The sequence below is a fragment of the Papio anubis genome, chromosome 14, assembly GCF_008728515.1.
Source record: "Papio anubis isolate 15944 chromosome 14, Panubis1.0, whole genome shotgun sequence".
NCBI lineage: Eukaryota > Metazoa > Chordata > Mammalia > Primates > Cercopithecidae > Papio > Papio anubis.
The window spans coordinates 65,016,585-65,043,342 of record NC_044989.1 but is presented as its reverse complement, the minus strand read 5'-3'; the positions used below and the strand labels follow the sequence as shown (position 1 = coordinate 65,043,342).

Here is a 26,758-nt window from a genome sequence, read left to right as displayed (position 1 = left end):
TTAGAAGAGAAATTGGATAACTACAAAGCAGTTGCCTGTATATGAAGACATGAGAGTGAGTCACACTGAGGACAGGATTAGCAGGAGTCCCTGAGAATGCTGTAGCGGGAGACGGGGATGGTGAGGGAGCAAGCATGGGCCCGGCTTCATTTGAACCATGATCCTCGCCTGAACACCAAAAGGCAGATTTCTTGTTAAATGGTTAGAAAGTGAGGTCTTTGAGCCAAAGGCTAATGGACTTGAGATTGTTCTGTTTAGACAGTAGACGTTCTGAAAGGAGGTGGTGATCTTGGAGAGTTGGAAGGACCACTCCCTAGAAGGTGACAGCCAGATGACAAAACGTATTCACGAAGGCCAGAGCAAGAGAGGACAGTCTGGCCTGTGAGCAGCAGGCGAGGTGGGGCAGGAGTTCCTCGCTGCAGTTTTAAAATTCCACCCATTACCGGATTCTCAGGGTCTGAGATACGAGGTCATGGTTTCTTCAAAATACGCATGTATCTCTGGAATCACAGGAGGTATTTTGTTAGGAAATGTCTCAAGTACCCAAACAGCAATGCTTATAATCAGAACTAATTACTTTAAAATTAATCCAGTTGTCTTCAGGCATAACTATGCGTGGATGAAATTGAGCCAAAGAAAAACTTAGGCTACACATTCCTCCACTTGATTCTACAATGGAAAGTGGTGGTGGCTCAGTCACTGTGGTCATTTAACACACGCGCAGTGCTTTACCGCATGTCACCAACCAGGCAGAAAGGCTCTATGCTTAATGAGGAAGGAAAAGCATTTTGAAAGCATACACAGTTCTACCCAAATTATACATGTTCCCTTTCTTTAACTTGGTTCTTTTAATCCTTTAAGAAGTGCTCAAGCTGTAATCTGTGACACCTATGTCTGTTTAGGTCATAGCATTGTAAGTGTTTTCTTGGGCTTTAAAAATAAATCTACTTGGGGGAGGGAAATTGAACCTGCACGATAATCTTAGGCATGCGAACACAAGCACATGAGCTGAGAAAGTCAAAATCATGGTTTCCATGGTAACTCTTAACTTGTCTGTGTCGTACACATTTCTCAAGAAATACACTCACCAGACTACCTAGTGATAAAAATTGCTCCACAGGCATACAAACGTGGATTTTCTAACTCTCTCTTATTGTAAAAGGTCTTCCTTCCTCCCACCCCTAATTAATCCACGTGTACTTGTAAATAACCCTGGGTAGGAAACTGAGGTCCAAGTCCTGCCCTCTAAATCAGTCTCTTTTTTTATGGTAGAAATCAGCTTTCATGTGATTAATGCCATTTCCTCCCTCTCCCCTCTGCAGATTTATGTTGGGTAAAGGAGGAAAACGGAAGTTTGATGAGCATGAAGATGGGCTGGAAGGCAAAATCGTGTCTCCCTGTGACGGTCCATCCAAGGTGTCTTACACCTTACAGCGTCAGACTATCTTCAACATTTCCCTTATGAAACTCTATAACCACAGGCCCCTGACAGAGCCCAGCTTGCAAAAGACCGTTTTAATTAACAACATGTTGAGGCGGATCCAGGAGGAACTCAAACAGGAAGGCAGCCTGAGGCCCATGTTCACCCCCTCCTCCCAGCCCACCACTGAGCCCAGTGACAGCTACCGAGAGGGCCCGCCGGCCTTCAGCCACCTGGCGCCCCCATCCTCCCACCCCTGCGACCTCGGAAGCACTACGCCCCTGGAGGCCTGCCTCACCCCAGCCTCGCTGCTCGAGGACGACGATGACACGTTTTGCACCTCCCAGGCCATGCAGCCCACGGCTCCCACCAAACTGTCACCTCCAACCCTCTCGCCAGAAAAGGACAGTTTCTCCTCCGCCTTGGACGAGATCGAGGAGCTCTGTCCCACATCTACCTCCACAGAGGCGGCCGCGGCTGCGACGGACAGCGTGAAAGGGACCTCCAGCGAGGCTGGTGCCCAGAAACTCGACGGTCCTCAAGAGAGCCGCGCAGATGACTCAAAACTGATGGACTCTCTGCCTGGGAATTTTGAAATAACGACGTCCACGGGTTTCCTCACAGACTTGACCCTAGATGACATCCTGTTTGCTGACATTGATACGTCCATGTATGATTTTGACCCCTGCACTTCCTCATCAGGGACAGCCTCAAAAATGGCCCCTGTGTCTGCCGACGACCTCCTCAAAACTCTGGCTCCTTACAGCAGTCAGCCTGTCGCCCCAAGTCAGCCTTTCAAAATGGACCTCACAGAGCTGGACCACATCATGGAGGTGCTTGTCGGGTCCTAAGACCCAGGGACCCAGCGACTGTGCCCACCCAGACCCCAGAGCGTTCCCATAACCCTGACAATTCTCCACACTGTGCATGCACCCTTGCTTGCCTTTTTCAGAGAAAAAGAAAATTTTACAACAGGATCACACTAGTTTTTGCTTTGAGCAGAGTTGGAGTGCCTTCATCCAAGTATGACCACTTGTAATACACTTTTTTGAGTGGTTCCTCAGAGACCTACTACCCTGGTTTAGGAAAGAATCCATTCGAAGACAATGTTGCAATGTTGAATGACAAAAATAAACAGTTCAAGTGAAGCACAAGGATTAAGTTGGGAAAGCTGTAAATTGCATGTGCATATTTGTCTATTTTTTCTATAAGTTTTATTGCAAGAGGTAAAGAAGAAAACTATATATATATATACACACACACACACACACACACACACACATATATATATATCTTATTTAGATAATCTCAGTACCTTTTCTGGCATTTTCGCCCTGTATAGGTTGACTTGGCAATTCGGCCTTTTTAGAGGCATTAACTACTCCTCGTAAGTGTTGCATTTACATGGCTGTTTAGAAAACTGCTGCCCAAATTTATTTTATATTTTTGTACAGATTCTGCAGTTTATGATATTGTTTTTCTAAAAACAAATGCTGTTTATACATATGAGATAGCTATTTTGATAGGATTTGCTCACATAGTTCCTGCAAACTTCAGATGTACAAGTTGCACTTGTACTTTTATAGAGTTGTAATGTTTTATATGTGTATGGTGCAAGAGAAAATTGGATCAAATCAATCTGCAGTTGATGTCCCCAAATGCAAACACAGGCACACACATGCACACACACATAAACGCACACACACAGCGCTTTAAGAAAGGGCCAGGTGATATCACACCCAAATTTCACAAACACTGACCCCCTGGCACCAACACCTGCCAGTACTGTGACTTCCAAAGCCAGAGCCACATGTGCTCAGCAAACTTGCATTAAGCAGTTGGCGGGAGATGGCTGTGGAGCTGGGGGTTTAAGTGATGGTTCTCTTTTGCTCCCTCTTTTGAGGGTAAAGCTACCATCTTTCTTAAGAGTGTATTTATGCCAAGTTTGTGCTTTTAATTGTTTTTATTTTGTTTTTTAATGAAAACCTAGATCTTTCCTTTTTGGCATAATTTTTATGATGACCTGAAATTTTACATCTGAACAAAATTTTATGAAAAGCAACCAACTTCTTCATGGAACTCGGCCCTGTTGCAATGCTTAGGGCCCTTAAAGAAGAAAGTCTCCTCAGAAGGCATCCATCATGTTGCTAAATTGTCTTCTGCAGCTTCCTTTCCCTAGAGTTTTCCTTCTGTTGCTAAGAGCTGAAAGTGGCATCTTCACGATCACCACAGTGAGCTTGGCTCACCTCGGCCGGCCCGGGATGCACTCTTACAACATGTGTGACTCTTGAACCTGGATTTCATCACATTACGTCACAGCTTCCCATCTGGTTGCTTTCCTAAATCAGCTACTTTACACTTGTCAAGGCTGTTTTACCCCAAAACTCAGACAGGACTTTCTATGCATGTTTTCCCTCCTGCCCCCAATCTCTACCCCACCCCCACCCCCTGCCCACCTTATCTCCCAGGACACACTTGAGAAGTAGCTTTTTATTCCTAGTGGTGTACATTTAATTTGAAAAAGTTTGCAATGTATCATGCTTGTTGCCGAAACTGTTTATGGCCTTCTTGTTTCAGTTTTTTCTTTTCTTCCAATGGTACTTTAGCTGTTGAGTGCAGGTTACAACCTATATTGTTATGCAGATGGCTTCTTTAGGAATAACTTTTATATTTATTTAAAAATGTTTAAATTATGGGATTTTGTTTTGTTGTTGTTGTCGTCGTCTTTGTTGTTGGTCATTTGTCACTATTCAGTCACCTATTCTGCTCACTTCTTGCCATGGATCAAATTGGGTCTTTCTGGCTAATTAAAAAAGACAACTTTATAAAATGGCACTTTAAGCAAGCCATAGATAGTTTTATTTTTGTAATGCACATGGCAAAGCAAAGATGTTTGTGATGAAGGAACTGCTCATCTAAGCAAAAGATTTGAGTGTGATATGATAAAGTCTTTCTACATTCTAATTTCTTCCCCCACTTGAATGTGTTTTAAAGGCTAGTTATCAACTCAGTAGAGCAGTGAGAAACTGATCAAATTGCACTTGTTCTCCTACAAGCAACCTCCACGCAGACACCTCGTACTACTACAGGTATGTCATTTCCTTTAATAGGACCAGGGACCATGCAACTGAGGTGAGGGTTGTAGTAGATGCTTCCAGTGTCAGTGTGCCTGTTAATTTTAAGAGCTTACCTTTCTTGCAGAGTACAAGTGTGCCCAGATTCCATGCTTTCTATAACTGGAAGACCCGGCAAACCTGCCACATGCTGCACACATCTACCTACATTTACATATACAATAGTATTGATGATTCTGAACAACAACAGGGTACAGCAGTTGGTTTGCTATTGTTAAAAACTGATTTACAGTAACTTACAACAACTGTACTTTTGTTGGATTAGCAAATCATGTGTTTAAACAAATCCCATATGTTGGGCAACAGTTCAAATAAGCACGGAGAAGTGTTGCCCAAACTTGGTTCTCTGACTCTCATGTATTTGTAAGGCTGGGCTTCAAAATCAAAACAAAAACCCCAATAACAGCAGGCAAATGCTTTTTAACTCGGACACCCTTGCCATAAATCCTTGATACTCAAAGTGTAACAAGAAAGACATGGAAAATTAGCAGCCCATTTTCAGAAAGATCAAAATGATCTAGGGTTCTAATTGCCTTTGCATCCTATTCTTACAAAGTGATGTCCCAACAGGGAACAGTAGGAGCTGGAGTGGGATCTCCAAGTCCCAGTTTGAGTGTGGGATGTGCTTCCAGCAGTGCCTTCCCCTTTATGAAAGATACCACACGGCATCCAGGGCCAGGCAGGCAGCTTGAGGTGCCTTCACGAGAAAGCTGAGCTGGGGCTGGGAGAGGACAGTTATTGACAGTGATGTGCAATGAAGTGACAAGATGAGAGCAGAATTGCAAGAGCTTTGAATTTGAAGTGAGTTTTTTTTTTTCCCATAAGTTATTTATTCCTTTTTTCTGTGTAAATATATTTATTTTACTGTGGAGCGCTAACATCTGGATCGTAACATGTGCAGAATGTATGGTAGGAATGTATTCTCTTGTAGGAATGTAAATCTGTATTAAAAGGGGGTCCAAGCCAGGCCCCCAGGTCTTCTCATTGTATGCACAGTCTGCATTCATTTTTACTCTTCTCTAATATGGGTCTATTTGAAATATGCAAAAGGTATGGATGAGGAATGTTTTAATACCTCCAAATTTTTAAGAAAAGCATCAAAGGGTTGATATTTTTTAAAGTTTTTTTAGTAGCACTTTCTCTGGATGACAGAAGGGGCAACCACATGGGCACCCTCGTTCATACCAAAGGGTGAGCAGTGGCCAGAGCCTCCTCTGCACCTCTCGAGTGTCTTTACCAATTGAGCTTTTTATCGCCATAGCCCCTTGGAGTGCCCCAACTGCCCTGAGGTCAATCAAGGAAAATTCCTTAATGAAATAAGCTCCAAAGAGCCAAAGTATCAACTTACAGATCGTTTTTAAAGCTTAAATTTATTAACCACCTTTGTGGTAAACAATGAATTATGAATACCGCAGGGCAGCCTTCTTAAATGACAGATGTAAAAAAAGTAATAAGAGACTCTACTTTGTGCAGCGATTGCTAGTCTACTCTATAGGAATTGTCTTAATTTGAAAACCTTGCTGTTACAAATTGGACCTTTATACGTTTTCTAAAAACAATGAAAAGAGCATATTTAACCTTTTCTGGCTGTAAATGGTTACCTTCCTGTAGCTGCCCCGCACCTGGAGGCATGGAGTTGTGTGCGTCCTGCTTATGTACAATTGTTTTCAGTGTTTCTAAGAATGAGTCTGAATGGTTCTTGAAAATTAGCCAGGATCAAATGCTATTGCAGACGAAGCCAATAAAAAGTTGGACTTCTTTTGGGGATAACAAGTTTGGAAGAGAAATGCAGGCCATATGTGCGCATGACCGAGATTTTGAAAAAAGATGTACATAGTGACATGTTTGGTGCATGGTTTTGAGGAGGGCTTTTGTCAAAAAGGAGGTATAACCTTTCCCCCACAGACCTGAGAGCTGTGCCTTTTCTATGCAATATTACAGACATTACATCGGAACCCAGATGGCTGTATTCACACGTAGGTTTGGGCTGTAATCTAAACAATTGGACAGATTAAATGTACATGGAAATGAGCAGTCTTACTTTTGTAGTTTTATATTATACAATAAACAGTTAAAAGATGAGAGAGGCATGCTTGCAGTTTTCTTTTGATGGGAACTCAACCAGCTTATTTGTGACAATGTGCTCACATTAAGCGAAGTCCAGCAAGAAAGAGCAGCGGGGGGGGCCCTGAAGGAGTGGGTGCTGCTGGTCTTCCTGAACCCTCCTGGTCTCAGGAACCACCCTTCTCTCCTGGTTTTCCTCCTGCTTCTTGGACCCTTCTGGACCTCTTTCTCACATCTGTGCCCCAGCTCTCTTTAAAACATTGTTTTTTCCAGGGTTTGGCCCATGCCTAACTCTTCACTGAGCCTCCACTCCTGCTGCCGCTGGCTTTCCCAAGGCGATCTGGTCCACTCAGGATTCACAAAACTGGTCTCCAGCCCCTGCCTCTCTCCTGAGCTTCAGACTTCAGTATCTACCAAGATTTGCTCCCTCATGCTTGGGGCACCTAAAGGGCTCTCATTTCCCCGGGGGTTGATTCTTCTGTGGGCTCGTTGTCTTCAGCACTCCGCTCCACACAGTTGCCCACCCTTGCGGCCTGTTCCACAGTCCCAGCCATGTCATTCCCTCTGCTACCTCTCCATCCTCACCACAGCATGCCCGTCTCGGACCCTTCCTCCCTCCTTGCCTCTGACCACCGCACCTGCTTCCTGACCAGTCTTCCTGCTGTGATCATCTCTCTACCATCCCTGATGCTGGAGTTGACGTTCTAAAATGCCAGTGGGTCACGTGATTGTTGCATGTCCTCCAGGTGTACCCCCCGATTATACCATCCGAACCCTGCCGCTGCTGTCTTCCAATGGGGAGTGCGGGAGACCCTGTGCAACCTCCTTGGCTGCTGGGCTGTCTTGGATGGAGTCATGGGATCTGGCCTCACCTGGCCGGGGCAGGCTTTTATTTTAGTGTGGTTGGGCCACCACACCACTGGCGAGGGAAAAGGGCTGGATGTGTGAGGCCTGGGAAGTGGAGGTTCAGCTCAATCAGCGGTGGAATGTGGAGTGGGGCGTGAAGTGCTGGGGAGGTGTTAGGGGCTGAATTGTTTCCCCCAAGAAGATGGGTTTCAGTACCTCAGAATGTGACTTTAATTTGGAAATGGGGTCTTTATAGAGGTAATTAGGTTAAAATGAGGTTATTAGTGTGGGCCCTAATTCAGTGGCTAATGTCCTTATAAAAAGAGATTTGAACCCATACACGCACACAGGGAGAAGGCCATGTGACAATGAAGGCGGAGACTGGGGTGGTGGATCTACAAGCCAAGGAGCGCCAGAGATACCAGCAAACCACCAGAAGGCAGGAGAGAGGTGTGGGACAGACCCTTACGGCCCTCAGAGCAGCCAAGCCTGCTGACACCTCCATCCCGGACTCCTAGCTCTAGAAAAATAAATGCCTGTTGTCCCAGTCACCCAGTTTGGGACACTTTGTTTCAGCAGCCCTAGCACACTGATGCAGGGGCAGAACAGGGCGAGCACTTTCCAGACACCCCGCAGAGATAAGCACCAGGCAAGTAGGACGGAGGGTCCGTTGTTCAGTAGACTGGTTTGTATCTGGAATTAGGAGCATCTGCTATTAATTAATGATAAAACTTTGGCAAATCATTCAATCTCTGTATTTATGAGGATGAGATAAAGCCGTGGCTCCCAGAGCTCTTTGAAAATGTTGATAGTACAATGAAAATGCAAATTATGAATATCCTCATGCCTAGAACTGTGCCCAGCATATGGTAGGCACTCAAAACGTTTGTTGAATGAAAAGAAGAAAAAACAATCTTGCAGTTCACCTTTCTTTACAGAATGAGAGAAGCCCAGCACTCAACATCTTTCTTTTCTGGGTCCTAGGTTCACTCCACCCTCACCCTCGGGGTGTGCTGCTTTGCCAGCACGCACCAGCGGCCTGCCTCCACGTGTCCTTGCTTGCACCTTCCCCTTCTGCTTCTGGAAATTCTGCCCGTCATTCCAAGGCCAAACTCAAATTCCTGTCCACGAAGCCTCCTCTGCATGCCCGGAGTCAAAACCAGCCTCTTCCTCTTCTGGGCTTTCACAGGGCTCCGTGCGTCTGCAAATGCACTTAGCAAGTCCTGCCGCGTCTTTGGATTAGCTGTGCAGTTTGTTGCCTCTGTATCCCCAGTATCCTTAAGAGCAGCAACCCTGTGTTGTTTATCTTTGACAGAGGTTGGCAAACTGCAGCTTACAGGCCAGAGCCTGCCCACTGCCTGCTTTTGTAAGAAAAGCGTTGCTGGAACCTGGCCAAGCTTGTGTATCTGTGTGTTGCCCTGTGTGCTGTCTTAGTATGATGGCAGAGTTGAGTAGTTGCAAAAAGACCACATGGCTCTCAAAGTCTGAACTGTTTGCTATTTGGCCCTTTACAGAAAATGTTTGCCAAATCTTGATCTTTGCAACTCTCCCAATACTTAGCACAGAGTCTGACCATAGATGGGATAGGCTCAGGGCTCCATAGACTGGGGACACACACCCCTGAAAGATGAATACGGTACAGGCATCAGGGGAATCCTAAGGGCGCAGAGTGCTGGAGGCGGGGTTTTGACGACCAGACGGAGCATAGCGGTCTGGAAAGTTATACAAGAGTGGACATATTCAGAGAGCTTAAGACTTGGGAGGGGCCATAGAGCTAGATCTTCCCACCAAAGGGACCTTTTTGACAGATGTGCAAACTGAAGCCCAGAGAGGGAAGGAGATTATTGTCCGGGGCGAAATATAGCATCCGAGTACAGTTTGGCTCTGCATCCAGATCTCCCAAGCTTGCATCCTGGCACCTACAATCTTGGGCAAGTTCCTGAGTCTCTCTGTGCCTCAGCTGTCTCATCTATAAAACGGGGGAAATAACTGAGCTTGTCTCAGGGGATGGTGGGGATCAACTGAGTCGATGTGAAACTCGTTCGAGCATTTCTAGGGCACTGGAAAGTCCACAAATGTTAGTACAGCTAACATGACAGCTAAAATCCAACTCTCCACTCTCAGTGTGGTGTTTTAGGTTAAACCTTAAAGCACAACTGGGGTATCTTAATGCCGGAAGCATGTTTGCTGGGCGGAACCACGATTTCCTAGTACCATGCATGTCATGGTGGTCAGCCACTTACAGAGAACACGGTGCTCCGTGCTTGCTTGGCAGTGTGGGGTCCCAGAGTCCCTATTGCCTCTTCCATCTTTGTTTTAATGTCCTTTTGTTCCCCTTGGAGAGGAATATTTGACTGGATCAGGAGTAATAGTTTCCAGGGTTACCACTTACTGAGCACTCGCATGTACCAGACACTGCTATATACTGGTGTGTGTGATCTCATGAACTCTTTCCAGCACTTTGAGTTTTATTTTACTACCCCCACTTTACAGAGGTGGCAGCTGGCTCAGAGGTTAAGCAACTTCCCAAAGGTCACACAGCTGGCAAGTGGTAGAGCTGGGATTGGTCTCTCTGACTCTTAGAACACCTTCAAGCACATGTCTTGTCTTCAGCCTCAAAGCTGAGCAAAGTGTTCGAATCCAGTCGTTACCTCTATAACTTGCCTGACCTTGAACCTCTCTTCTTCATGGGTTATGGATTTCTCCTGGCACATGCACAGCATTGCCCTGAGGAACAAGAAGAGGAAGATCTCCTGCTGGGGCCAGCAGTAGACCAGGAGTTAGGACAGCTCTCCAGGGCTGAATGCCCCCTGGGTTCTCTTGTCCTGGCTCTGTGTGACCTTGGGCCGGTCACTTCCCCTCTCTGGGACTCAGGAGCAAAAGACGGAAGTAGGACATACATGCCTTCTGCAAGCTCTGAACTATGCTTCTCCCTATAACACACTGGAAGCGTGAAGGTCTCTGCCAGCGTCCCTGGGCATGCCATCCCGGCCTCGAGGATTTTACAAAAGCTCTCGGGTGGGAGGCGAGCGCTGTTCTATGGTGCCAGCCTTTGAGGCTTCTGGATAGTGCAGCCGTGTGCATGATCCTGGAGACACACGCCCTCATTGTCCTTGGAACTGGAACTGGGAACCCCCACCACAGCAGGCTGGCTGCCCCAGCCCCACAGCCTGCCAGCGGCCTCCCTCCCTCCCTCCCCTCTTGGGCAGGGCGGCCAAGCTGCCAGCTGCTAGCAAGGCCTATTGTTCGGCAGTGACAAGAAATGGCTGTGGAGCACAGCACCCTCCTGGAGAGAGGCTGGAGGCGGAAGGGGGAGGGTGGGGCGAGTTGGGGAAATGTCCTCGACACCGGCTTCCCTGGGGCGCTGGCCTGTGTGCCGGGCAGAGTCAGGGACAAACACACCGCTTGTGCTGGGTCTGTCCCCTCCTTCCTTAGGGCCTCACAGACTTCTTTTTCATTTGTCTTCTCGGGACGTGATGATGGGTGGAAGTGTGTGGCACTGTTTGCGTGGGTCGATGTAGAGAGTCAGGCCTCCTCTAGAAAAGGATTTATGGTCACTTACTTCCCAGCTGATGGCCTGCAAATAGTGCCAGGTGGCCGAGTGCATTTGAAAGAGGCTGCTCCTGTCAGTCCAGCCCATGCTCTGAGTGGAATGCACTCCCTGGGCCTGGAGAGGCTCCCGTGGAGTTGAGGATCCCGACGTTTGTGGGTAGCTTCATGGTGTCTGAGCGCCTCACACACATTCGCTTTCTTTTTCTTTCTTTTTTTTTTTTTTGAGACAAAGTCTCGCTCTGTAACCCAGGCTGGAGTGCAGTGGTGTGATCTTGGCTCACTGCAACCTCCACCTCCCAGGCCCTGGTTCAAGCAATTCTCCTGCCTCTGCCTCTGGAGTAACTGGGATTACAGGCACACACCACCATGCCAGCTAATTTTTGTATTTTTAATAGAGACGGGGTTTCACCATGTTGGCCAGGCTGGTCTTAAACTCCTGACCTCGTGATCCGCCCACCTCAGCCTCCCAAAGTGCTGGGATTACAGGCGGGAGCCACCATGCCCGGCCCATTCGTTTTCTTTGATTCTCACCACAATTCTGGAGGAGGTGGCAGGAGAGGGAGGCTCTGTAGATGTGGGGACATGGAGGAGCAGAGGCCATGGGCCACTGAGTACAGGAGTGGCACAGACAGAAGAGCAAGTCCAGACCCGGGACCCTCCCTTTATCACCCTCAGGTGGCGGCTTTCGGGCTTAGAAAAAACAGCCAGAAATGTAATTATGAAAAAATCAAGGTCTATAAGTAAGCCATGGAGCCAGAAGTCACATACTCTCTTGGGGCTTTGTAACAGGGACAGGGTGGGAACTGACACCATTCTGAGCTTTGATTCTGTCCTTTCTGTCCTTGAGACCCCCTCTCCTCCCGCTGCCCCAAATACACACACAGTCATAGTGGAGGGGACAGAAGTGATACAGCTACGGGTGGCCACTGCCTTCCTCAAACATTCCACCTAAGACAGAGAGACAGAGTTAGGCACTTCCTGTGTTCTTTCTGCTTTTTTTTTTTTTTTTTTTTTTGAGACAGGGTCTCATTCTGTCACCTAATGGCACAATCATAGCTTGCTATAGCCTCTAACTCCTGACCTCAAGCCATCCTCCCGCCTCAGCCTCCCAAAGTACTAGTACTACAGGCGTGAACCACGGCACCCAGCCAGCACTTGTGTTAATCCAGCTTTGAGACAAACCCCAGGTCCCCTTCCAACCAGATTGCTGCCCCTAAGCCTTGCCAGTGCAGAAATTCTACAGCCCCCATGCTCACTGGCACACCTGCTCTCTCCCCACAACCGCCCCCATCCTCTTTCTCCTTCCTCTTTCCCTGCCTCCCAGTCTCTCAGTCTCTCTCCCGCTCCTGCCCTCCATCTCTGACTGTGTCTCTGGCTCTTACTCCCCTCCTCTCCCTTGCAGTGTCTGTCTCTGTCTCTCTCCTGCATTATTACTTGAAAGCAAGCTTCACTCTCGCAGAGCAACTGAGTCTCACCTTGGGAGCTGGGTGACACGGCCCCCTGCCCTCTCGAGGTCTGGGTTTTCTGGGTCTGACGTGCTGGGCTCCAGCTTCTGGGCTTGGAGGCAGGTCTGGTGGGGCTGGGTGGCTCCAGGGCTCAGGTTCATTAAGGTCTGGGGTCCTCAGAGTCACCACAAGAGGGCCCCAGGACCCTCTGGGATGGAGAAGGGTGTCCAGGGCCTCAGTACTGCCCCCTGAGTACCTGGCTTCCCCATCTGGGGCTTCTTAGCCTGCAGGCTATGAGATCATTGGGGTTAAAAGTTTTCTATCTCTGTTTTCTGAGTTGCCCAAGAAGCTCTTGAGGCTGGGGAGACCACCTGTGGAAAGCACTTTGCTTTTACAGAAAGTGTGGGTGCTGAGCTGGGCTTTCTTTGGTCTCCCTTTCACAGATCCAAAAAGGGAAACCAAGGCCCTGAAAGGTGAGGCGAACTGTGCAAGGCAGCTGGAACCTGGGAGCTGGGGTCTGAGTATGCCTGTGGCACTCCGCTCTGCCCCTGCTGGACACATTTCCCTGCTGTCCGGGGGACCCAGGCCTCACTGTGGGTTATCATAGAGATGCCACCATGCAGAAAGCTTAGACATGATCCCTGGCTTTCTCAGGGCTGGCCCAGAGGGGAATCAGGAACCAGGAATACTTTCTGGTCTCCAAACCCTAGTAGTCTGCTACTGTGGCCTGCCAGGCCCCTCAGCTTGGCTACAGAAGACAAGATGGTTAAGAGAGAGGATCTTTGGAAGAGAAAAGGGCTCACTCACACCCACTGAGGCCTATCCCCATGGGTCAAAACAGGCCAGAGGATAGAAAGAACCTGTCTGACGGCCGGTAGCTGAGGAAGACTGGCTGGGGAGGCTGTGGGTCAGGGAGCTCTTTGGCCCATGAGCTCATTTCCCGGTGCGCCCATCTCAGCAGATGCACCACTACTTACCTAACTCATAATGCCCTTGAAGTCATTCTTGCCTTTCCCCTTTCCCACCCACACACACCCCATCAGCAAACCCGGTTTATTCTGCCTTCTGAATAGATGCAGGATCCACTGGCATCTCACCGTCCCCCCTGCCAGTCACCTCTCACCACAGCCTCCATGCTGGCCTCCCTGCTCCCATCCTCGTTTGGATGTCTGTTCTCAAGACAGCATCCAGAGTGATGCTTTAGAAAATGAGTTAGCTGACCAGGTGTGGTGGCTCACGCCTGTAATCCCAGCACTTTGGGAGGCTGAGGCGGGCAGATCACTTGAGGTCAGGAGTTCGAGACCAGCCTGGCCAACATGGTGAAACCCTGTCTGTACTAAAGATACAAAAATTAGCTAGGCCTGATGGAGAGCACCTGTAATCCCAGCTACTCAAAAGGTTGAGGCAGGAGAAAAGCTTGAACCCAGGAAGCAGAGGTTGCAGTAAGCTGAGATCATGCCGCTGCACTCCAGCCTGGGCCATAGAGCGAGACTCTATCTCAGAAGAGAAAAAAAAAAAGGAAAAGAAAAAAGAAATGAGTTAGCCCTGTGCTTCCAAATAGGAGCACCTGGGGATTTGTGAGGATGCAGAGTGTAAACAGCAGGTCTGGGAGGGGACCAACAGCCTGGGTGTTTGACAAGCTCTGCGTGTGTGGCGGTGCTGGCCCAGCATCAGATTATGCTCCTTCTGTGCTCCAAGCACTCCACGGACTTTTTTGGAGTAAAACCCAAAGTTCTTCTCCTGGCCTCTGTGGCCTTGGCTGCTTGTCCAGTCCCACTCCTCCCCTCTCCCCTATTCTCTGTTCCAGCCCCACCAACCTTCTTGCTGTTCCTCAAGCACACCTAGCATGTTCTTGCCTCTTGGCCTTTGCACACACTGTTCCCTCCGCCTGGCACCCTCTTCCTTCTCCCAGGCCACCTCCCAGGCCTTTCCCGACCGCCCTGCCTAAGGTAGCAGCCTGTCACTCAGTAGCCCTTTCCTCTCCTTCTTTTTCTTCACAGCACACATCCCTTCCTTGCAGTACACCTCTCTGTGTTTGTTTGATGATCATGTCTCCCTCACTGAATTGCAGAGCCTGGGAGGGCTGGAATGTGTGTGTTTGTGTGTGACTCTCTCCCCAGCCTGGCACAGGGCAGACCCTCAGTACTGCCTGCTGAGGAAATGCAAGATCCTGTTACATGCTAGGGCTCCAGGACCGACGCAGCAGATCTGGTGCCTGGCCTCTGCGTCATCTACAGCCTTGTTCCCCAGCAGGAGGACAGGCGTGGGGGTGACGAGTGGGAATAGCCATGGTGGATACTTCCTGACCGCTTCCTGTGTCAGCCCTGTGCTGAGGGTTTTCTGTGAATTATCTCCTTTAATCTTCATTACAGCCCAGCTAGGAAGGCACTGCCATCATCGCTACCCCCCATTGGAGGGTGGCCTCCTGCTTGCTGTCCCACAGCTCTTCAGGGCTCCCCTGTCTGCCCGGGGATCGGTGGCCTGACCTCGTTACCCTATCCTGCCCCGAGCCAAGGCACAGGCAGCCTGCAGGGAGGGAAGCATCTAGCGCTTCCCGGTCCACTCCCCTGAGGCTGTGGCACCATGGCTGTCCCTGGGCACTGGATTAATCTGGCACCCCACCCAGGGACACCGGAGAGGGTTGGGAGGGCGGGAAAGGGGTGTGGAGTACGGATGGCACCCCTGCAGGGAGGAGGTCTGGCGACATCATCCCAGCCCAGGTCATGGATTGAGATGATTTGCGTGCTGGTGTTGGGAGAGACTTTTCCCCTTGCCCAGCCGAAGAAATGTTGCGCTGTCGCCTGGCCCCAAGTGGTGCTTTGGGCTCCCTCATGAGCACTCCAGGCCTCTGGCTGGGGAGAAAGGAGAGTTTGCTGGCAGCTGGTGCTGAGGGAGAGGGGCTGCTTCGACCTGCCCTGAAGGAGATGGGAGTAGGCAGCAGTTTTTTTGAAATTATTTTTCAAATGTTTATTAACAGGCTTTTAAGAAAGAGCACTTTTAGGTTTACAGAATTTTTTTTTAAAGTACAGAATTCTCATAAACCCCTTCCCCCAACCCCTCAAGTTTCCTCTATTAGTATTCTTTTCTTTTTTTTTTTTTTTTTTTTTTTGAGACGGAGTCTTGCTCTGTTGCCCAGGCTGGAGTGCAATGGCACTATCTCCATTCACTGCAACCTCCACCTCCTGGGTTCAAGCGGTTCTCCTGCCTCAGCCTCCCAAGTAGCTGGGATTACAGGGATTACAGGCATGCATTACCATGCCTGGCTAATTTTTCATGGCTAATTTTTTGTATTTTTAGTAGAGACGGGGTTTCACCATGTTGGCCAGGTTGGTCTCGAACTCCTGACCTCGTGATCTGCCTGCCTCGGCCTCCCAAAAAGTGCTGGGATTAAAGGCGTGAGCCACCTCACCCACCTGGCCCCTAGTTTCCTCTGCTATTAACATTTTGTATTCATGTTTTACATTTGTTACAAGTGATGAGCCAATATTGATACATTATTATTATTGTTGTAGTTATTATTTTGAGACAAGGTCTCACTCTGTTGCCCAGGCTGGAGTGCAGTGGCATGATCACAGCTCACTGCAGCCTGGGCCTCCCAGGTTCAAGCGATCCTCCACCCTCTTGAGTAGGTGGGACTACAGGCGCTCTCAACCATGCCTGGCTAATTTTTCTTATTTTTTGTAAAGCTGAGATCTTGCTCTGTTGCCCAGGCTGGTCTTGAACTCCCGGGCTCAAACTAGCCTCCTGGCTCGGCCTCCCAAAGTGCTTTATATATTATTATCAGCTGAAGTTTATAGTTTATATCAGAGTTCACTTTTAGTGTTGTGCGTGCTATGGATTTTGACAAATGTATGACAGCCACGGTTATTATAGTGTCATCCAGAGGAGTTTCACTGCCCTGAATATCCTGTGTTCCCACTATTCATCCGTGGCCCTTCCCCAGGAACCCGGGCTACCTCTGATCTTTTCACTGTCTCCACAAGTTTGTCTTTTCCAGAATGTCAAATACTGGAATCCTATAGTATATAGCCTTTTCAGACTGGCTTATTTCACTTAGCATTACATATTTAAGGTTCTTTCATGACTTGATAGCTTGATCGTTTTTTAACCGTGAATAATATTTCATTGTCTGGGTGAACCACTATTTATTTAACCTTTACCTGCTGAAGGATACATTGGTTCAAGTTTTTGCAATTTTTTGAATAACGGTGCTGTAAACATTGATGTGCAGGCCTTAGTGTGGACAGAAGTTTTCAGTTCATTTGGGTAAATTCCTAAGAGGGTGATCGCTGGATTATATGGTAAGAGTATGTTTAGCTTTGCAAGAAACTCCCAAACTGCCTTCCAATGTGTCTGTATCATTTTGCATTCCCACCAGCAATGAATGAGAATTCTTTTTTTTTTTTTTTTTTTTTTTTTTTGAGGCGGAGTCTTGCTCTGTCACCCAGGTTGGAGTGCAGTGGCGCGATCTCGGCTCACTGCAAGCTCCGCCTCCCGGGTTCCCGCCATTCTCCTGCCTCAGCCTCCCGAGTAGCTGGGACTACAGGCGCCGCCACCACGCCCGGCTAATTTTTTGTATTTTTAGTAGAGACGGGGTTTCACTGTGTTAGCCAGGATGGTCTCGATCTCCTGACCTCGTGATCCGCCCGTCTCGGCCTCCCAAAGTGCTGGGATTACAGGCTTGAGCCACCGCGCCCGGCAATGAATGAGAATTCTATTGCTCTTCAGCCACTTCAGCATTTGCTGTTGCCAGTGTTTGGGACTTTAGCCATTATAATAGGTGTGTAGTGGTATCTCATTGTTATTCTAATTTGCAATTCCCTAATGACGTATTATGTTGAGCATCTTTTCATATGTTTATTTGCCATCTGTATGCCTTTGGTGAGATGTCTGTTCAGATCTTTGCTCATTTTTAATTGAATTGTTTTCTTATTGTCGAAGGGTTCTTTGTGTGTACTTTGGATACCAGTCCTTTATCAGATACGTGTTCTGCTAATATTTTCTCCTAGTCTGTGACTTGTCTTTTCATTCTCTCAACAATGTCTTTTGCAGAGAAGTTTTTCATTTTAATGAAACTCAACTTGTCAATTTTTTTCTTTTATGTATCATACTTTTGGTGTTATATTTAAAATGTCATCACCAAACCCAAGGTCACCTAGATTTTCTTCTATATTATCTTCTAGAATTTTTATAGTTTTGCCTTTATATTTAGATCTATAATCTATTTTGAATTTTTTCTGGGGGTGGAGTCTCACTCTGTGGCCCAGGCTAGAGTGCAGTGGTGCAATCATAACTCACTGCAACCTCGACCTTCTGGGCACAAGCAATCCTCCCACCAAGGAACTAGGACTACAGGTGATCACAATAGCTTTTATAGTACGTCTTGAAATGGGGTAGTGTCAGCCCTCTGACTTTGTTTTCTCCTTCAATATTGTGTTAACTGTTCTCATCTTTTGCCTCTCTACATAAACTTAAGAATTGCTTCGCCAATATCCACAAAATAGGCTACTGGGAGTTGATTATGATTATATTGAATCTATAGATCAAGTTGGAAAGAACCGATATCTGAACAATATTGAGTCTCACCATCCATGAACATGGAATATCTCTCTATTTATTTAGATCTTTGATTTATTTTACCAGCATTTTATTGTTTTACTCATATAGATTTTATACATGTTTTGTTAGATTTATACTAGAGTATTTCTTATTTTGAGGTGCTAATGTAAATGGTATTGTCTTTAATTTCAAATTGTAAAACATTCAACTTTTCAACATTCCAATCTGTTCACAATCTGGCCCTCGAAATTTATTTGTCCCACTGAACTCTCAACTCCTTCTCTAGCCAGGCCTGCCCTCCGAGCTCACTTTTTCCTATGTGTCCCTCACGCAGTACCCTGTCATTGCACCAGCCTTTCTGACTTGAGACTGCCACTCCAATCTCATCCTGCCTCCATTCCTTTGCATTAAATATGCTTAGCACCTCTATCTCTGTATTATGTTGAGCTCTCTGAAATTATATTTTTTAGACCAAAAAGGGCTAAATATCTAGTCTAGATGAGATTCTACTATGTCTCACTCCTTCTCATCCTCCAGTTCTCAGCTGAAATGCTGTCTCCTCAGAGTAGCCTTCTCTGACCACTCATCCCAGCCAGACATATCAGTCTGTTCTTCTCCAGCATTTCTCACCATCTAAAGCAAGGGTGTCTAATCTTTTGGCTTCCCTGGGCCACATGGAAAGAAGGAGAATTGTCTTGGGCCACACATAAAATACACTAATACTAATGTTAACTGATGAGCTAAAAAAAAAAAAAAAAAAAAAAAATTTGCTAAAAAATCTCATAATGTTTGGCCAGGCGTGGTAGCTCATGCCTATAATCCCAGCACTTTGGGAGGACAAGGTGGGCGGATCACCTGAGGTCAGGAGTTCGAGACCAACCTGGCCAACATGGTGAAACTCCGTCTCTACTAAAAATACAAAAAATTAGCTGGGTATGGTGGCACATGCCTGTAATCCCAACTACTCAGGAGGCTGAGGCAGGACAATAGCTTGAACCTGGGAGGCGGAGGCTGCAGTGAGCTGAGATCATGCCACTCCACTCCAGCCTGGGTGACAGAGTGAGACTCCGTCTCCAGAAAAAAAAAAAAAAAAAATTCTCATAATGTTTTAAGAAAGTTTATAGATTTGTGCTGGGCTGCATTCAAAGCTGTCCTGGGCTGCACGTGGCCTGCAGGCCACAGGTTGGACAAACTTGATCTAAAGCCATCTCATGTATTCATTTGCTTCCTTGTTTCTTACTGTTTTCCCTCCTCTAGCATATAAACCTTCTGATACCAGGGGCCTTGTCTTGATCAACAAGCCCCTCAGAGACCAGCTGGGTTGGAGACCCCAGATACTTGTCCCACCCTAGGGAAGGGGAAGCATCCCTTCACCCCGAACTTGACTGATGTTGTATTTCCAACGAGCTCTGTGTTTGGGAATGAAGCCTAATTTACCTGACATAGAACAATAGGGAAACATGATATTTCTGTCCCTAAGTATTGAGGACCAAATTCGTAACTCCATGATTGTGTGGTTGAATTGTAGCATGGATTGTTCAAATAAGGGATTCTGTTGGATGCAGAGGGACTGAGTGAGAATGAGCTCTGGCCCAGCAACACCCATTTGTTTCCTTGACTACCATCTCCTCCAGCCTGTTCTATGCCCAACAACAGAACAGGCTTCCTTACACCCATGGTGCTCCTCCAGCTCTGACTCTGATCCACAACTTCAGTGGCTCCCTATTGCCACAGAAAATGCTCATGCCCCTTCCCATACCTTCAAGGCCCTGCTCTCTCCTGCCCCACTGACCCCTCCTGGAGTCCCTGCAAAGAAGTCTCCTTCGGCCGGGCGCGGTGGCTCACGCCTGTAATCCCAGCACTTTGGGAGGCCGAGGCGGGTGGATCACGAGGTCAGGAGATCGAGACTATCCTAACATGGTGAAACCCCGTCTCTACTAAAAATACAAAAAACTAGCCGGGCGTGGTGGCGGGCGCCTGTAGTCTCAGCTACTTGGGAGGCTGAGGCGGGAGAATGGCGTGAACCCGGGAGGCGGAGCTTGCAGTGAGCTGAGATCACGCCACTGCACTCCAGCCTGGGAGCACAGCGAGACTCCGTCTCAAAAAAAAAAAAAAGAAGTCTCCTTCTTTCCCCTCTGTCCATCCTTTGGAGCTCCGATTAAGCCCCACCTCCTCCAGGAACATTCCCCATCCTCCTGCAATATGGACCCCTGTGTGCCTCCTGTCAGTGTCCCAGTTAGTCCATTCAGCTCTCAGGGTTTCTTTGAGAATTTCTGGGGCCTGTTTTAGAGCTCAGGCTCTGGAAGAACAGGAACTGAGTCCAGAAACAGAGAACCAGCTTGTGAATGTGACTTGTTGAAGTCAAAGGAAGAGAGGCTGACAGGCCTCCCAGCCAGAGAAGAACTTGGTAGAGGAAGTCTCTCCATGGGGACCAGACCCCCTAGAACACACCAGCTCAGAGAAGTCGGGTGTGGTGCCCTCGAGGGAGAATCCGTGCAGCAGTTCCTCCCTGGCTTCCTCCCCTCCCCACCCTCAAGTGTGGAGCCAGAGCCCAACTGACTCAAGTGGCAAGAAAAAAATGCCCCCCTCGCCCCGCCCCCCCCCACCAAGCTGCTGCACATCTGTGTCCAGACAAAGCCAGCTATTAATCCTTGCCTTTGTGTGAGTGTTTGGGTGTTGAATTCCACTTGGATCTGCTCGCTTTTGGAAGGGGAGATTGGAGGGGATTTAGTGAAGACAAAAGGAACCCACTATGGGGAATGGTGGGGGGCAGGGGAGCTAAGAAACCCAAGTGCATTCACTCTTAGCCTGGTGAGGGTCCTGGGAGTCCAACTTTAGCTAGAGCTGAGTGGGGAACCCAAAATTCCCAGGGTCTGAGTCTGGAAAAGGGACCACTCCCCAGAATAAAAATACCTGCTTCTCAGGGCCTGACAGCAGCCTGCTTTTCACTGCAGATGCTGCCCAGGGCAGTGGCCCCAGCCTAACAGGGCCTGACCCTTTCAGACTGGAGCAGCCCATTGCCCAAGTGAGTCCAAGGGGGAGAGACAGGAGGAAATAGGGACTAGGAAGGAGCCCGGAGCCTCAGAGACTGAGTCCAGATGGAGAGAGAATCTCAAAGCCACCAGAAATCCCCAGCTGAGTCAACAACACAGCAATAAAGCCAGAGGGCCTGTGGCAATGTGGCTGCTCAAGGCCTGGGTTGGGCTCTCAGGAAGAGTTCTTGGGTACCTGGTCCCAGGCAAAAGTTAAGTATTCAGGGAAAACAGTCCACACAAATTCTATCTTTGGCTCAAGCATCAAACACATAGAATAGCCCAGAACAGGATGACAGTGCGTGCGTGTGTGCGTGTGTGTGTGTGCGCGTGTGTGTGTACAGGGTCTTAGAATGGTGGGCAAGTCTGTGGGCAACACTGCCCCAGCAGGTGTTGTTTGATTCACTTACTTAGCAGAAGCTCTGGTCTAGTTACCAGATTGCTAGGAGAGCAGGCTGGGGTATGAATTGAAACACCCTGACCTGCCCCTCCTACTTTGTTAATTTCATTTAGAAAATGAGATTTCCCCATCTGTGGGTGCTTGATTCTAAGCTCACCGAGTTGTCAAGTTACATCAAGTACAAGTGACTTCAACTCTATGTGGGTGCGGAGACACACCCCCCAAAGCTTCCTCCCCCTTTCCCCCTTACCTGAAATGTGTGGTCATGTCATGTCATGTCATTCATTAAATAGTTGGCCAAACTACTGTGCTGCAGGGCCCAGTTCTGGCTTAGCTGCTGGGCAGAAAATGCAAAATGTGGTTGCCTATTGACACTTGTGTTCAACAAAGTTTCTGGGCTTATTTAACTGTGTTCTAAACAGTGCTTGTACATCCACAGCTATTTTATTCTTTCTCTACCTTCATTCTAAAAATAAAAGAGTAAAGTAGAGGCATTCATTCATTTACGCATCCATTCCTTCAGGAGAGGAGAAGGCAAGGCCGGCTCCAATGTTCTCCCGACTCTTTCTTGGTCTTTAGGGTAGGGAACTTGGGACTCAGAGCTGCTCCACCTGCTGTCGTAAAGGCACCCTCCTCCCATCACAGTTTCTGAGTACCTGGTCCCAGGCAACCCCACTCTGGAAGGCAGGGGAAGAATAGGAAGGGCCAGTTCCTGCCCCAGGGACTGTGGCCTCCTCTGAGTTAGGGAATGGACCCAGCTTCTCCAACTTCCAGATGGGGCCTTTTGGAAGCTCATACAGCCACTTCCATTCCTGATGTTGTCCGAGGGCCTCTGACTGTTGCTGAGCTGCCTCTGTGTCTGGTTGGCAGGCCCACTGCTGCACTGACCATGGAACTCTGCACCTGGTGTAGACCCCGCTCTGCACTAAGGAGCCAGAGACCTTGCGGGCAGCTTCCTCTCTGGGCTGACAGAGAGGGGCTTGGAGGCATGGAGATGGTCATGGGGATTGATTGAGAGAATTGGTGAGTGTGGTGGTTTAGAATCCCCAGGTCCCACATTGTTGTAAGGCACAGAGGGCGACAAACAGTGGCAACATGAGCTTGGTGCCTTGGGCATCTCAGTTCTGCCACCACAAGTGGGCTGTGATGAATGGAATTGGGGTGGGAGGAAGGGTCAAGAGGGGGCAACAGGACACTTAAGGGATGGTGTGACAGGGCAAATGGGGGAGAAGCTGGGGTCAGAAGTCCTAATCAAGTAACAGGTCTAGGCACAGAGTCCATGACAGGCGTTCTGGAGTCCGTGGCTCTGGGGCGTGGCTTCGCTCTCCACCTGCCCTCTGAGGATTGCTGCAGGTGGGCTTGCTACCATCACAGCCCTTGGGTAGGTAAGGGTCTGGCTTCCCAAATTAAACGCAGTCAGGGTGGCATTTACTGAGTGTTACGTGTCAGGCAATGTGCTAAGTCCTTGACATTGTACCATCTCAGTAAAGCCTCATAACCACGCATGAGGTCAATACTGTTATTATTCCCATTTGATAGCTATGCACACAGTAGCTTGGAGAAGTCAAGGGCCTGATCTAAAGTCACATGGCTACACACCACTGGGGCCAGGACTTCGGAACCCAGGCTGCTCTCTACTCAGTTGAGGCTCTCTCAGACCTCTAGATCTTCCTCTTCCTCCCCAGCTCCACCTCCTTCAGCCTTTCACAGCCCAGCAGCATGGAAAGGGCCTGGAAGAGGAGGGAGAAGAAGTCCAGTCTGAGGCTATATTTTGGCTCCTTGGTCAAAGGTGGGGTGCGGAAATAAGGGTGGAGAGTCTGGGGATTTTCTGGAGATTTTGCTGCACCAAGATGTTGACCGTCTCCTCCCAGAAGAAAACAGATGAGCAAACTGCTCTGGAAAGTAAATTTTTTAAATTAAAAGTAAGTTTTTCCTTTTGGCAAACACAAATGCAGTATATCCTTTGCAGGGGAAAGCTAGAAAATACAGAGAAGCAAAAATAAAAATATAAAATACCTTTGTAGTACACAAAGGTGATGACTACTAAAATCTTGCTTTTTTTTTTTTTCTTTTTTTTTTAGACAGGGTCTTACTCTGTCACTCATGCTGGAGTGCAGTGGTACAATCATGGCTCACTGTGACCTTGAACCCCTGGGCTTAAGGATCTTCCTGCCTCAGCCTCCCAAGTAGCTGAGACTACAGGTGTGTGCTATCATGCCTGGCTACTTTGCAAAAAAAAAAAAAAAGAAAGAAAAAAGAAAAGAAAATTATAGAGACAGGGTCTGCCTATCTTGCCCAGGCTGGTCTTGAAGTCCTGGTCCCAATCAACCTTCCCTCCTTAGCCTCCTGAGTCTTTCCAGGATTATAAGTACGAGCCACCACATCTGGCCTGCATATATTTTTGCAAACTCTTTCCTAAGTACCGACACATACACACATATACTTTTCATATTCTTCTATTTTTTTTACTTCTATTTCATGGAAGGACATTATTTCTTTAAAAGCAAAAATGCTATTATTTGGAAACTGTTTCTTTTTTCACTCAATAATTTATCTGAACATCTTCCCAAATCAGGACATATTCATCGACTCTATTACATTCAGTGATTGTGTGGCATCCTGTTTTATGGCAGCACCGTAATTCATTGAACTCATTTCCTAATGGTAAATATTTAGGAATTTCCAATTTTCTGTTCCTGCTAAGATTAACAGTTCTAGCTAAATCTCAGTGCATCCATATAGAATCTTAATGTGAAATTGATGGATCTAAAGGTGTATATTGCCCAACTGCCCTCAGGAGAGATTGTAGCTATTTATTCTCACAGTGTTTGAGACTCGCCACAGCCCCACCCCCAACACACACACAAACGCGTTGTTGTTATTCATGGGAATATTCTTTCGTTAGGAAAAAAAAAAGGGTTGACAACTTGATACATGAAATGCTATCTCATTATTGTTTTATTTAGCATTTCTTTAATTATTAATTGGGGTCAACAGGTTTTCATGTGCCCATTAGCCATTTTTATTCTGTCTTTGTGAATTGCCCATTCATGTCTTTTGTTCATTTCTCTGTTGGATATTCTTTCTAACACAGTTGTCTTATTTTAGGTGAGTCATTCTTAGCTCTGGCACATTAGAATCGCCTGGAAGACTTTTTAAAACACACACACACCACACACACACGCACACATACACACACCCCACACACAAGGAAAGCAGGCAAGAAAGCGTCCCATCTCAAGATAAATATTTGGTGGGGCATGGGTATGAGTATTTTTTGAAGTGTTCTTGTGCTTCTAATTTGCAGCCGTGGTTGAAAACCACTGTTATAAATTAGATTTCTCCCACTGTCTGGCTCCAAATGCTTTCATGCAGAATCTATTCTCATTTTGTTGACACCCAGTTTTCTCTTATGAAAAATGGGCAGCAGAACTGCAAAGCAACACAGCACCCCCTCCCAAATTCTGCAAATCCCATGGGGGAGACCGAAGTTTCGGGAAGGAGGGTGAGACAGACGCTGTGGTCAGGCTGTTTGCCAGGTGGATTGGGAAAAATTAAAAGAGCTTTCTCAAGCAATGAGACTTGCCCTGTAGACAGTGTGAGCTCTCAGTGGAGGAGGAGAGAGCTGGGGTCTTATGGGACATTTGCTTCTCTGTTGCACCCATCTTCAGATACATAGCAATCTTACCCTTTCGAGGACTTCGAGGCTGAAGATTAGCACTTTATCTGAGGCAGTTCATCCCCTTTCGTGAGAGACTGGAGAAGTTTGGGCCCAAGGAACTGAGTCCTTCAGGAGACAACCTGTCGTGACATCAGAGGAATCCCTTGGGGGTACAGGGACTCCTCCACCACTTCTAGCCCTCTTGAGGGATTTATGACATTCTCAAACTTACTTAAATTCATTTGTATTAAAACGCACAGGAGCCACTCCCCTTCCTTTTCACCTCTGTTCCACCTCAGGGCATGGGGTCCCACCTGGGGGACAGGATGAACGAAAGGGTCTTTCCAGTGTTCAGTCAGGAAGGTCCCTGGAAACCCCTAGGCTGGCTCAGTGCCCCTCCATGTTGGAGACTGCTGAGGCCTCGTGGAGGATGACAGCAAATTTGGGTCCTCCAGGTGCTGTTGCTCCTGAAGTTGGAAGAATATGGTCAACGGCCTGAATCCTACTAGTCCACTTGGTGTCAGTGTGTGGTCCTGGGCCTCAGTTTCTGCATCTGTAAAATGGAGATAGTAATGTTGATAGTCAAGGTTACTAACAGGACTGGAAACACAGCACATACAACACTGTAGCTGCTTGATTAATGCCAGGGGTGCTCTGTGGAGGTCCTTTCATGCCCTCACCCTCTCCAGTCAGGGCTAAGGGTTTTGAGTTTAGCTCCAGACTCTCCATCCTTTCTTTTTTCTTCTGAGATGGAGTTTCACTCTCGTTGCCCAGGGTAGAGTGCAATGGCGTGATCTCAGCTCATCGCAACCTCCTCTGCCTCCCGGGTTCAAGCAATTCTCCTGCCTCAGCTTCCCAAGTAGCTGGGATTACAGGCATGCTCACCATGCCTGGCTAATTTTGTTAGAGGTGGGGTTTCACCATATTGGTCAGGCTGGTCTCAAACTCCCGACCTCAGGTGAGCCACCTGCCCTGGTTTCCCAAAGTGCTGGGATTACCCGCGTGAGCCACTGTGCCCGTTGACTCTCCATCCTTTCATCCCCAAGTCATCCTCTACTCATTCCATTGCCTCAGGGGTACAAGAGGCAACCCCCACTCAACTGGTCCCCCAGCCTCCAGCACCGTGCAGCACCTATGCTGGAAGCTATGCCCCTTGGCTGGCATCCTCTATCCTCTCTCCCACCCTCTCCCTGTGAACCCCAAGCAACCTCAACCAGTTCCTCGCTACCCTTGCACTTTGCTGCCTAGACTTGACTTTAGACATTCTATTGTAAGTTTAATTTTTATTGAGCACTTACTCTGTGCCAGGGACCATGTTTTGTATTCATTACCTTATTAATTACTCACAAAAACCTTTCATTATCCCATTTTACAGATGGGAAAGCCAGACTAGTTGGTGAAAACTGCCCAAAGCTACAGGGGCATCAGGGAGCAGAGCTGGTACTCTGACCCCATCCCGCTTTACTGACCTCCTAGGAAGCTTAGATTTCAGGGGATGTCCTCTGTCCCTCCCCTGAGCTCCCACTGTGTCCTACTCCTCTCTCTCTTCCACACTTGCCCCACCCTGCCCCACACTGCGATTTTCTGGCTACCTCTTATCTCCACTGACCGTGATGAGTTCCTCCAAGGCAGAACACATGTCTTT

At 47.8% G+C, this 26,758-nt stretch overlaps 1 protein-coding gene across 6 annotated transcripts in view; it reads left to right on the top strand.

Annotated features, from left to right (window-relative positions):
• Positions 1-6,636, top strand: part of SERTAD2 (SERTA domain containing 2) — a 122,652-nt gene extending 116,016 nt beyond the window's left edge. For all 6 annotated transcript variants that reach the window (XM_009184316.2, XM_009184312.4, XM_009184314.3 and 3 more), the window contains one exon: positions 1,323-6,636. In XM_009184316.2, the coding sequence (XP_009182580.1) occupies positions 1,327-2,271 (945 nt within the window). In that variant the 5' untranslated portion in view covers positions 1,323-1,326 and the 3' untranslated portion in view covers positions 2,272-6,636. The remainder of the gene's footprint in view (positions 1-1,322) is intronic.
• Positions 6,637-26,758: the final 20,122 nt, after the last annotated feature.